Genomic DNA, 12,112 nt, shown 5'->3' with positions numbered 1-12,112 from the left:
TTTAAAAATTTTGGTTCAAAATAAAATAGGATTTAACTAGTTTTATTGTTTTCTTTATATTGTATTTTTTTGAAATTTTTTAATAACCTTTTTAATTATTATTATTTTTAAAGTACGCAAACTACAAATAAAATAACAAAAAATAGAAAAAATTATTAAAAAAATACGAAAAATTTAAAATATGGAGAAAACAATAAAACTAACTAAATCCTTTTAAACTTGAATCAAAATTTATAAATAAATTGATTTTTAAAAAAATTTAACCTTATTTTTATCCGGACAAGTTTTGTCCAAATAGCACTACTCTAATTGATTTTGGTACAATTATATTTGAGTAGGGATGTAAATCATGCATACTACTCAATTTCATACTACCTTGTTTATTTTTGGGATATTTTTAATTCGGATTATTCAGTTTTTTTTTTAATTTTTGGCTAATTTTCTCTGTCCCTAAAATCTTTTATTTTCTAACTAGTCTGTTGAATCATAAAATTAATGAAAAAAATGTAACATATATATATATATATATATGTATATTCTTGTATTAAAAAATAGATCATATTTTCTCAATTATAACATTTAACTTTGTATTAAATACAAAAATAAGTGGCATTTTAACATCGTCCTTAATAAAAAACCTTCACGAGAGAGATAAAGATTAATTTGACACACATTTAACCTAAATATTTATTTCTTTTATTTTAAATGTAAGAGTCTTTTATTAAGCATGAGAGAAAACAAAAACACATTAAACAAGTATTAAAACTTTATTATAAATTCCAAGAAAAGTAATGAAGTTTGACAATCAAATAAATAATAAGTGAAATTTTTTATTATACAGACCAACTTACTCAGTTTTTCAGACAATTCTATTAGGCTTGGACTATATTTTCAATTTGGACCATTTAGAGACATTCAAGCAGTGAACCTTCTACGTGTAAAGAGAGTGGTCTAAAAGTGTGTCTCAAAGTAATTAAGTCTGATATCAAAGGTTTCAGATTTAAGCTTACCATCATACGATTTAAAAGCATTTAGTAATTATTGGTGATTCAACAATAACTATTTATTTACTTTTATTGAGTGTTTGATTCAACAATGAAAATGATTTATTTTGTTTCACCTCTATTTTGAGGGGTAACAAATTGAGTGATTTGAGTTACTCTCAAGTGAGGATAATGGTTAACTCATTACACAAACCAAACAATAAGTAATGGATTCAATTAATTGAATCTCTTTCCAACCTCCAAAAACACCCACCGATTGGAGCAAAAGAATAAACATGAAACTTCCCATGCTTACTCCTCGATCCTTTTTCCAGCAGCTCCTAGAAACCACCTCTTCTTTTATAAATCCTTCTCATTTCCCCCTCAACCGCAATCACAGTTAGAAAATCAAGAAATAATGCACGTACATGACAAATACATCAGTAATTTTGTTACAAATAAGCAAATATCATGATGTTGGAATATTGTATGTGAAAGCTAAAACCCAATTTCATAACACAAAGAAACTTTAAGCAAGCTTGAAATAGAATTCCAATATACCAACAGAAAGAAGATGGATATTCCAAGGAAATGAGATAACTAGAAGGCGACATTACAGCATCACAAGCCCATAAACGTTAATTGAGTGATGGCATACTATTACAGCATACACATATTAAGAGATGTCTATGCCGATTTCTGAGCATTTACCATATCTTGAGACTCATTCTCAACACAAGAATGCTAGTACTTTGGAGGCGGGTGTTGGGTTGGAAGCAGACCAAAGCGCTTCTTCAGAAGAATTCTCTGCCTTGAGTATTTATCATCGGGTGAGAATCGGGCTGCATGCAGGAAAAGTGAGATTCTAACAGGACTCGCAAGAATCAGAGACTGCTGCTGTAGCCAAATGAAAGAACAAGTAGTACCATTTAATCCTATTGACGTGGAATAGCATCATAATGGCTTATATTTTACCATCTTCATTTTCAAAATACGGACTACATGATTTCCCACAACTCAAACTATAAAGTATGCATAATGACCAGAACCATGAAACCACAGATTCTTGAATACAAGTACAAATTACAACATAAAGGGGCTTCAGGATATATTAGAATTTTGGGTTTATTTGCAACTTTATGCAACAAGAGGTAAATTTGCATCTCGCACAACAGAAAAAAAAAAATACTATCAATGATTACTGATAACAATGCAGTCTATTATCAGTTCTGTTTTTTCTCCATCACTATACCAAGAAAACCATGGTTCAATACTATATCAAAAACTATCATCAAAGAGAACAAACTGATCACTTCAGCCCTCCTCAAACATGAACCCAAGGTTCGTGGACTCAACAACACACAAAATCAAATGTGAGGAAAACAGAAGGACACAATTCTAAAACTACAGATTCAGAAATATTACCAGGATGAGCTGATTCTGTTGCCAAACCTACTGGTGACTCCTTCTGCACAGAGTAAATCGCCAAAAGAATCGACTGAGTCCGTATATCAAGTGATGGAGAATATGAAGAAATGTAAACCTCATAACAAGTGTTATGAGAATATGAGAAAAATTTCTATAACAAAAAAAATTCTAAAGATACAGACTATGTCATAGCTTTAAATATTCTTTGCAAGAAACGGTACAGCAAATATATGGATATATGTATAAAATACACAGACATTCTCAACAATGATCTAATCACATATTAAATGAAAAGAAAATTGAACAGTAGGAAGGGGAAAAAAGAGGACCTTGGTAGTGTAAACTTTGTCACCGTTATCGTTGATGTAAAATTGGAGATACATCTTCAGCTATACTCAATATGCGCTCAACACAGAGAGGCCGGAGACGAGAGGAAGAGCGGCGGGGCTGAGAGAATGATAGTGAGAGAGTTTACCCTAATTAAATTGGATGTATATTGTATTTTCAATATTAAATATTTATAATTTCAAAAAAAAATATTAAATATTTATTGAATCTCACAATATTAAATATTTATTGCTCTCTTTGCTTTCCATATATTTATTCATTTTTATTCACTTAACATCGTTCTATTCATGGGATTATTGGCACCTAAATACACAAATTTTAAACATATTTTATTTTTTTCCATGAAATTTAAAAATTATTAAAAAAAATACATAAATTTTTATTTATTTTGTTTTACACCACAAATTTTGAGAATTGCCAAAAAATACACAAATTTTAACTATTTTTTTCCCACAACAATAATATATTATTATAAAAAATTATCCAAATAATTTTTTTGTATAATTAACAATAAATACTGCGTGTATGATTACGAAATATATTTTAATTTATTTCAAAAAAAATTATGTCACCTATGAACAATTGTCATCTATCATTAATTAATTTAATAAAGCTAGCTAATTAAAAGATAATGAGTGTATGATTACCTATTACTCAATTATATAATTCTAATATTAGCATTTCTCGATTCAATTAATGACGTGAAATATTCATCACATGATCATGTGATTGAGAAACTTTACAATGCCTAATTTCAAGTGAAGCAATATTTATTGTTAATTATAAAATAATTATTTGAATCATATTTTTATAACAATATATTTTGTGTGAAAAACTAAAATGAGCCCAAAGTTGTATATTTAGACACCAATAACCATATTTCTTATATATGAATGCTATTTTACATAAGGGTTACATAAATACTTTCTCTGTACCCAAAAATTTTGCCTCAATTTTTTTGGGTGTCGTAAGGAAATTTGTCATAATCTACTTACTTTGTATTTTTGTCTATAATTTCATCATCAACCGTATAATTTTAAACACTTTTTTTACACATAATTCTACCATTAAATAACTTTTTATCATATTTTATTAAAAATCATGTCTTTTCTCTTGTGGCAAACTTTTTAGGAACGGAAACTTACTCAATCCTTCAGCTGATGGAAAATTTCATACACCGATTCATAAAAGTGTTTATAGGATCTTTGCATTCAATTATTTTTCCATCATCAAATTTGTTGTATTTCAGCTTACGATAAATTAATTTAAATTTCACGAGTGAAAGTGGTATGGGAGTGAAAGTGGTATGGAGAAAATTATCAAATATTGAAATCGATCGTTATAAAACTTTTGAGTTTAGAGCAAAAAATTAATTTTGTGTCGCTATGTGTGAACTTTATTTAAATACTAGTATAATTTATGTGGATTTAACTTAATTGAAAAAGAAAGAAAGAAAAATATTTCAAGATCATTCTTTTACTCAAATTATTTCTCTCATTTTTTTTCATACCCACTATAAGACCTAATTGATATTTTCAATGATGTTGGAAATTTTGTATTCTGTGTAAAAAAAAGTTGGCAAAAAATGGAAGGGGCATTATGAGTTAACTGTAAAAAAAAGTTTACATCATAATTTATCTGAAATTATCAAAAAATATAAACAATAAGAATCTATGCTTCCTTCTTCGATTTGTTAATCATCTTTTTAGAAGCTTTGTATACATGTATTCTTTGATTTTCGATTACTTTGTTTAATGAGAAAAGGAGGATTGTTTGTTTTGATTTTATTTCAGTATATTTTTATTACTAATTTCATTATTTGTTCATTACTTAGCATAGATTAATTAGTGCAAGAGAAATTTTCTGCTATTTAGATTAGATTGGGTTATTTATATTACGTTAAGAGTTTACTATTCCCCCTCAAAAATAAAATAAAAAAAGTTTACAATATTCATTTGTATGAATGAATAGAAAGTGTGTTTTTCTGAACAACCTTTTTTTTTTTTTGAGGAAATAAACAACTTTATTTAAAAATTTAACAATAAGAAATGAAAATCCTAAAAAAAAACTAGCAAAACTTATGAAAACTACACAGGCACTTTTATGACAAAATATACAAGAATAGGAGAGGATCTTATTTATATCTACGCGGCACGAAAAGCTCAAAGAATCTGGAAAACTCTACGATATACATGAAACTTCTCATGCTTACTCCATCCATCCACCAGCTCCTAGAAACCATTTATTGCTTTATATATAAAACCTTGTTTCAACATCAACCGCAATCACATTTAGAGAATCAAGAATTAAGCAATCTTCATCTGAGTTTGTGTTCCACAATGGCATTAGCACGTCTAGCTCTCAAGAATTTGCAGCAGCGGGCCTCGTATTCTGGTTCGTTGCTGGCCAAAAATGCGGCGGAGAAACAGAGATGGTTTCTCCGGGGGCTCTCCTCCGCTGCGGAAGAGAAGGCCCATGAGGTGGCGGTGCAAGAGGCCGAGGGTGGCAAGAAGCCCAAGCGGCGGAGGGGTGGCAACCTCTGGAGGAGAGATGGCCGTGACTTCGTCCCTGCTCTTTGGGGTAATTTAATTCATGTTACATATATTGGTATTGAGTTGATTAAAAACAATCAAAATAATATTGAATTTGCAGATATGTTCGACTTCCATAGGGGATTGGGAAACGCGTTGGAGAACATAAACAGGGTGGTGGAGAAGATAGCGCCGCAGGCGAGGGAGCACGAGGACAGCTACAAGCTCCGGTACGAGATGCCGGGGATGGGGAAGGACGACGTGAAGATAACTGTGGAGGACAGGATTCTGAGCATACGAGGGGAGCATCAGCAGAAAGAGGATTCCGACGACGAGTTCTGGTCATCCAGCACCTACAACACCAGCCTCTTGCTGCCGGAAGATGCAAAGCTCGATGAAATCAAGGCGGAGATGAAGGATGGAGTGCTCAATATACTCATACCTAAGGCTGAGAAAGCACACAAGGATGTTAAGGAAGTTGAGGTTCATTAACTCATATCTATCCACTCATGTATGTTGCCTCGTTTTGCCATCTTCAAAATAATCAAGACTTCAAAGAATTTTGATTCAGTATTTTCTTAATAAATATTTCCAGATTAATATTACGATGTCGGATTTCGTGTGCCACTTGAGATATGTCGAAATATCCTCATATTTTAGCATCTTTAGTTTCAAAAATAGTACTAGTACTAGATCAAGGCATTACCTTTGAAAAATTCCGCATGTAATTGTGTATCTCTATATATTTACGTCTCGTGCAAAGTCAGACGTCCCAAGTTCCGTTATAATTTGGCGACACTTTTCAAAAAATTATAATTGAAAGAGAAATATCATATTTCTCTCAATTATATTTATATTTTAAAGGCAACATTTTGGGACTATAAGTTGACACTAACAGCATATACATTGAGGCTCTTCAAAAAAAACAACATATATATTGTACACCTGTATAGCCTCCACAAGACCGTTGATTATGTTGCAAAATGGGAAGTTGCTCAAGAAAAGTTGGAATCAGAGATAGAAACCATTGTCAAGGAATGGATCAATTAACAATATTAGAATTTGAGCTTCAAAATGAAAGCAAAAACAAAACGATTCTTCATTTTTATATAAGCAATGATCTTAACAATGTCATGATCAGATACAGCACAATGGGTCTTGCTGTGTTCAACACAAAACCAAAAGAAAAAAGAAATATTTTTCTTGAAGCAACTGCTAAAGTGGTCGTCTACAGCAAGAGGGAAGAGATAATCTGCAATCCACAATCGTAACAATCACCCGGAACCAGTTTCTTATGGTTTTCTTAATCGTACATTCCTTCCTGCTCCCAAACATCTACCAGAAAATCGACCATTTCCTGCCAGTTTAACAGTCGAAACAGTGAGATTATAGGAGTGGTGTTGCTGTAAGTATTTGGATCAGGGATGCAAGGAAAGAAACTTACGCCAAGAGGGACAGGTTTGTCAAATGGCTTGTTATTGCTGAGCAAACTGTCGTAGGTCGCATTCCAGCTGCAAGATCATGACTTTTTTCAGGAAGAAGTTCGACTATGAACGAGAGTGAAACACTCGATAAGGCAGTTATAAGATTAATGGGTCAACTCATGTTGTTATACAACTACTAGGGGAACAAAAAATAACAGTGTGGCGGAGACAATGGTAAGAGTAGAGAGATACTGAGACCACAAAAGAAAATTCGGACAAGCCCCTCTGCATAAATTACTATTTGGTTTCAATTCAGACCACGAAAGAAAATTCTGACAATGGTAAGGTGCAACTCATGATTTGTTCAATTCTGGTTATTTGATTTCTCTATATGCATGGTATCTTTACCTCCTTGTCTAAAAACAAACAGTCACAATGCAGCTAAAGGAAATCATCTCACCTTAATTTGGGCTCTCGAAGTAGTTGTGCTCGACTCTCAGGCTTTTTGTCCCAGGTCCATTTCTGTCTATTCTGGTTCCAGAGAATAAGACCTGCAGCCGGAGCTTCTCCACATAAGATTCACTTATCCAAAATCCACAAAACGTAAAAAAGGCAAAATAACAGATCTATAAATCGGAAGGAGAATAGACCAAGACTTCAAAAGATGAAACTACAGGAAATTGTGCATAGACTGATAACTGCAAGCTAGGAATTAAGGCACACAGAACTTTGAGAAGAATCATACATTTCATCATAAGTCGAGCATAACATTAACAAAGATAATAAAATTGTCAAAATAGAACCACCTGCCTTCAGATATTATTCTTGGTCCAGAGAAAAACAAACAGCTATAATATTTTGCCCTTTCCTTTTATTACTATCAATTTTTCCCTTAGAAAGAAAAGAGAATTGGATTTGGCATTTTAAGAAGAACGGAGACAACACTCATCGAGTGCAGAAAATGGGATAGATTCAAATAACCAAGGCACAACTAGCTAAAAAATATAAAGGCAACAAAAAGAATTCACACTCGCAGGCGAGCACACACACACATGCAGACCAGACAGTGATTTAACATGCAATCAGACAGCATGCTTACCATGATTTACGAATTCAGAAGGCGTGCTTGAGCATCCAGCACCATGAGCATCGTAGACCTGAGTAAGTGTGCTGGTAGATGACATGCTTCCACAAGACTGCAGAGCAGTATTGTCCATATTACAATTGCTGGTGGTCCAAAAATCTTCAGATAGAGTAGTTTTCGTATTTTTCCAAACTTGGTTATTCTGCCCTTTGAATTCATCAAGCGAGGAATTCAATTTGGGCCTGATATGACACCCCAGACAACCACTGCTCTGTTTCGATTGTAATAAATCAATCATGCTACTATAATACAGATCAAATGCCATAATAAAACTAACACACATTAACAACTGATTCATGAAATATCCAACGAATTAGAGAATCAACCATCCTATAGCTTCACTAATAGGTGAAGATCACCCAACACTACCTTGAAACCGTAGCTTCAATGACACAACCTTTGCACAAAATTGTGACCCTTTTACATGAAGGCAAAAACTTGTGTGCATCCTGATGTTAGGTGCATCCATCCCAATTAGGGTTTATTAATCCCCAAATTGGGGTTTAATTAGGGCGAATGCACTGTGCATCTGGAAGAGTGTGTCTCTTACATAAACTACACCAGTTCAGTCTAGTTTTTACACGAAGTCAAAACAGAGAACAAAACCATATAAGCATAAACATCTGTTTGCAAACAGATCAAGGTACACACATCCATCGAGCTCCAATCTTTCACACCATTTGAACTAATAGTAGCCAAATCCAATCAAACCAAATCAAAGGCATGAAAATCTCAAGAACTATTGCACTTTCTAAAGTAAAAACCAACAAAAGATTGAAACAGATAATTTCCATATACCACCCCCCCCCAAAAAAAAAAAAAAACTTATTCACAGAATTCACAGAAAAACTCAATCAAAGTTATTAAATAATAAACACGAACAAATTTTCGTGAGCTAAAATCAGAGAATAAATATACTTACCCCATGCAAGCAATAATATGAAAAACCCAAGCTGCAATTGATCCAAACCGTAAAAGGGATCCCACCATTAACATCGATGGCACCAATTTTCGATCGAACGGAACTTTTCCACAAACCCCTGAAATTTCATCAGATTCTTGAAATTATACAGTGCATAATCTGCAAATATTAAAGAAGTATTAGCCCCAACTTAGATGAGAGTTACCTAAATAGAGAGGATTCAGTTCAGTGAAGATGGGGTTAAAATAAGAGGTTCTTTTACGTTTCTTATTGGTGCAGCTGCTGTGCTCAAGTGCTGAACTAATAATTGTTAATTAATTATATTTTCGACCTCCTCTTTTGTTTGCTAATTGCATCGTACTCGATTGCAAACAGTAAATTATAATATGGCCAGTCATAAACTAGTCAAAATATTCAAAATAAATAAAAAAAATTAGTTAATTGTATTATTTTGTGCATGTTACAATTATTTTTTATATATTTCACATTTTTTATTTTAAAAAAATGCAGAAAAAAGTTAAATAACACATGAACAAAATAGTAAATTAATTAAATCTTTTTTATTTAAAAATAATAATAATAATCTTTTTATTTAATCAATTTATAACTATCTCTATTGTGATTGGATAACATTACTCTCTTATGTGTTGGTCAAATGATAAACTGATTAATGCTTAAAATCAAATATCTTGAATTCCAGACATTGGGCAAATATCAAATTTTGTGCCCTTAAAAACGATGGAGTATCTTTTTGTGTGGCTCAACTTTCGAGCATTTTTAAATAATGTCCGGCATTTAATTAATTTAATTTATGGTTTATTTCCCTTTTAAAAGAAAAGATTCTCTTTTATTTTTGTAATATTTTGTTGTTTAAATTATTGTAGTAGATTTACATTGAAACTAATTCATATATATGTGGTAAAAAGGGGATGAGATCCAGTGTCCCACAATCTTATGTGTGTCACTGTGTCTTATGCTTATATCTATTATTTTTAAAATATTTTTTATAAAAATAAAATTTATTATAATACTATGAATTATATCTAATTTTTATTTCAAAAAATTAAAATTTTTAAAAAGCATATACCATGACTTTGAATTTATCAACCTATTATTAGCTAATAAAAGTGAAATTAAATGATAAAAAATAATTATATACCCTAGATTGATAGAATAAACCCTAGTTAATAATCACAAAATTAAATTGAAGCATAAAAAGTTGAAATTGTAGAAAATATATATAAGAAATTAAACAAAATTGAAAGTGAGACATAAAGTATGGTACACTGAATCTTATTCCGGTAAAAAGGGCGTCAAATACGTAAAAAAATTACACCAACAAAAAACAAAAAAATTATTAAAATCTTATATAATTACATAAAATCAGTGTGGTATAATAAATCAGATAATTAGAACATATTATAATGCAACTTATGTTCTTATAGTACATTAATATTATTATGAATTGTAGCTTACATTTAGTATTGAATTAAATAAAAATATATTTTAAATATTCTTTTAAGACTCAAAATGAACTCCACTTAGTTGACAAAAATATCAATAAATTATATTTTTTGTAAAGACAGTAATACCCCTAACTATGATTCAGTGTCTTCGAAAAAAATCAAGTTCTTTCTTTGAGGCCGTTCGGTTGTAAGGATTAGATAGGATTGAATTAGATTAATCTTATGATATCTTGTTCGGTTGGGTGGATACGGCCCGTGATTCAATCTTAGAACAATGTCACATAAGAATAGTCTTGGTTTATGAGTCTTGACTTACCTCCTATGATAAAATTAATCTCGAGCCAACTCAATCTCAGATAATTTCAAACTAATTTAATCTCGGCAACCAAACGCCCCTTAGGGTGCAATTGGATAGAAGGACTAGAAATTTTCGGTGGATTTCAAATGAATGGATATGGATATAAAACAAGCTTGAATTTGAGATTCACTCAATTGGAATTCCATGTTACCCCACACACATGCCTCGTACCAAGCTCGACTTATCTATAGTACTACTATACAAGGTATTTTCTAATTTTTCCAAACAAAATTTTATCCTCGAAAAGGAATATAAACAAGAGATTAGATGTGTCAGAAAATAAAAAGTTGCGATGTTCCCTCACTTGATCAGAATTAATTAAGTAGTTTGTCATGTAAGAATCTTCTAGTCTTGAAGTAATTTATATAAGAAAGAAAGAACATACCCAAAAAATAATAAAGCTTTCTAGCTAGTTTAAGGAATACTTGCTCCATGATCAAACTTCAAAATGGAAATTAAATAAAATATGTATTTGATTGGATACCAGTATCTTATGGAGCAAAATTTTGGATTTTGAGCTGCTTACTTTATTGAAGAGATGTGTAGAACTGATTCCAAGCAATGACCCAACATGAAAACTAAAGACCACCAACTTTCTGTGAGTCATTAACTCATGTGTTATTATTCTTTTATTTATTTTCTTTTTCTTTTGTGAAGTCAAGTTTGAAAGATATTTTATGGACTAGATTATGATATATTTGATATATTCTAATAACTTAATTAATTAATAAATAGTTAGATTATTGGATTATTAATTGGAGACAAAAGAAAAGTCCGACCTATTAATTCTAGGGTTACACGCGGTTATATTACTATAAGTATATGAATATATTTCTTTTGTCATACACGTAAAATCACAAGAGAGAAAACACCTATAGCACTATAGAATTCGGAAATTGTTCCTGCATCGAATCTCCAATGATTGAATTGTGCACCGAGAATTGTTCCTGCATCGAATTCGTGGAGAGGTTGGACTGGTCCGACCAGAACTTGAAAGTAATCACCGCTGAGTACGCCAAGAAGAACGAGCTCAAGAGGGAGGAGCTCGATATGAAGCTCCTCAGCACGGATACGACGCACATGACGGATGCACAAAGGACATTGCACAACTACATGGTCCAAGAAGTACTCAAGCGTCGTGGACTTATCTAGAGTAGGATTTTAATTTATGTAGTTTTTAATTATGTTTTTTAGGTTTTAATTAAGTATTTTTAAATTATGTCTTTAGGTTTTTTTTTGGTATGTTGTAGGATTTTAAATTAATGCAATTTAAATTTGAATTAAATTGTGTTATTTAAATCTAAGCAATTAAATTTAAATGAAAAACATAAAAATCAAAACTGATGAGGAGTAATATGTGTAAAGTAGGGAAAGGATGCGAACCAGAGGAATCGACTTCACCAGCGGGACGAGTAGGGCAGAAGAAATACACTTGTCAGAAGAATCATCTTCACCAGAGAAGTCACCCTCGCCAGAGAAGTCACCCTCGCCAGAGAAGGCACCCTCGC

At 31.8% G+C, this 12,112-nt stretch overlaps 3 protein-coding genes across 3 annotated transcripts; 1 reads left to right on the top strand and 2 right to left on the bottom strand.

The window, feature by feature from the left end:
• Nucleotides 1–1,511: 1,511 nt before the first annotated feature.
• LOC131004245 (H/ACA ribonucleoprotein complex subunit 3-like protein) lies at nucleotides 1,512–2,904 on the bottom strand. The gene is made up of 3 exons (XM_057930889.1): nucleotides 2,741–2,904; nucleotides 2,409–2,451; nucleotides 1,512–1,825 (listed from the first exon to the last, which is right to left on the bottom strand). Exons 1-3 carry the CDS (start codon nucleotides 2,792–2,794, stop codon nucleotides 1,728–1,730), a joined length of 195 nt encoding a protein of 64 aa, XP_057786872.1. The 5' UTR covers nucleotides 2,795–2,904; the 3' UTR covers nucleotides 1,512–1,727.
• A 2,031-nt stretch (nucleotides 2,905–4,935) lies between these two features.
• Nucleotides 4,936–5,860, top strand: LOC131004238 (26.5 kDa heat shock protein, mitochondrial). Its single transcript, XM_057930881.1, has 2 exons — nucleotides 4,936–5,339; nucleotides 5,412–5,860. Exons 1-2 carry the CDS (start codon nucleotides 4,952–4,954, stop codon nucleotides 5,780–5,782), a joined length of 759 nt encoding a protein of 252 aa, XP_057786864.1. The 5' UTR covers nucleotides 4,936–4,951; the 3' UTR covers nucleotides 5,783–5,860.
• A 505-nt stretch (nucleotides 5,861–6,365) lies between these two features.
• LOC131004278 (uncharacterized) lies at nucleotides 6,366–9,005 on the bottom strand (the record flags this gene model as incomplete). Its single annotated transcript, XM_057930927.1, has 6 exons — nucleotides 6,366–6,647; nucleotides 6,735–6,801; nucleotides 7,175–7,265; nucleotides 7,814–8,069; nucleotides 8,781–8,898; nucleotides 8,986–9,005. Coding segments are annotated over 6 exons (606 nt in total), but the record flags the coding sequence as incomplete, so codon positions are not given.
• Nucleotides 9,006–12,112: the final 3,107 nt, after the last annotated feature.

This window comes from Salvia miltiorrhiza, unplaced genomic scaffold (assembly GCF_028751815.1).
Source record: "Salvia miltiorrhiza cultivar Shanhuang (shh) unplaced genomic scaffold, IMPLAD_Smil_shh original_scaffold_358, whole genome shotgun sequence".
NCBI lineage: Eukaryota > Viridiplantae > Streptophyta > Magnoliopsida > Lamiales > Lamiaceae > Salvia > Salvia miltiorrhiza.
The sequence above is the reverse complement of the archived record's forward strand: the minus strand, read 5'-3'. Positions and strand labels throughout refer to the sequence as shown.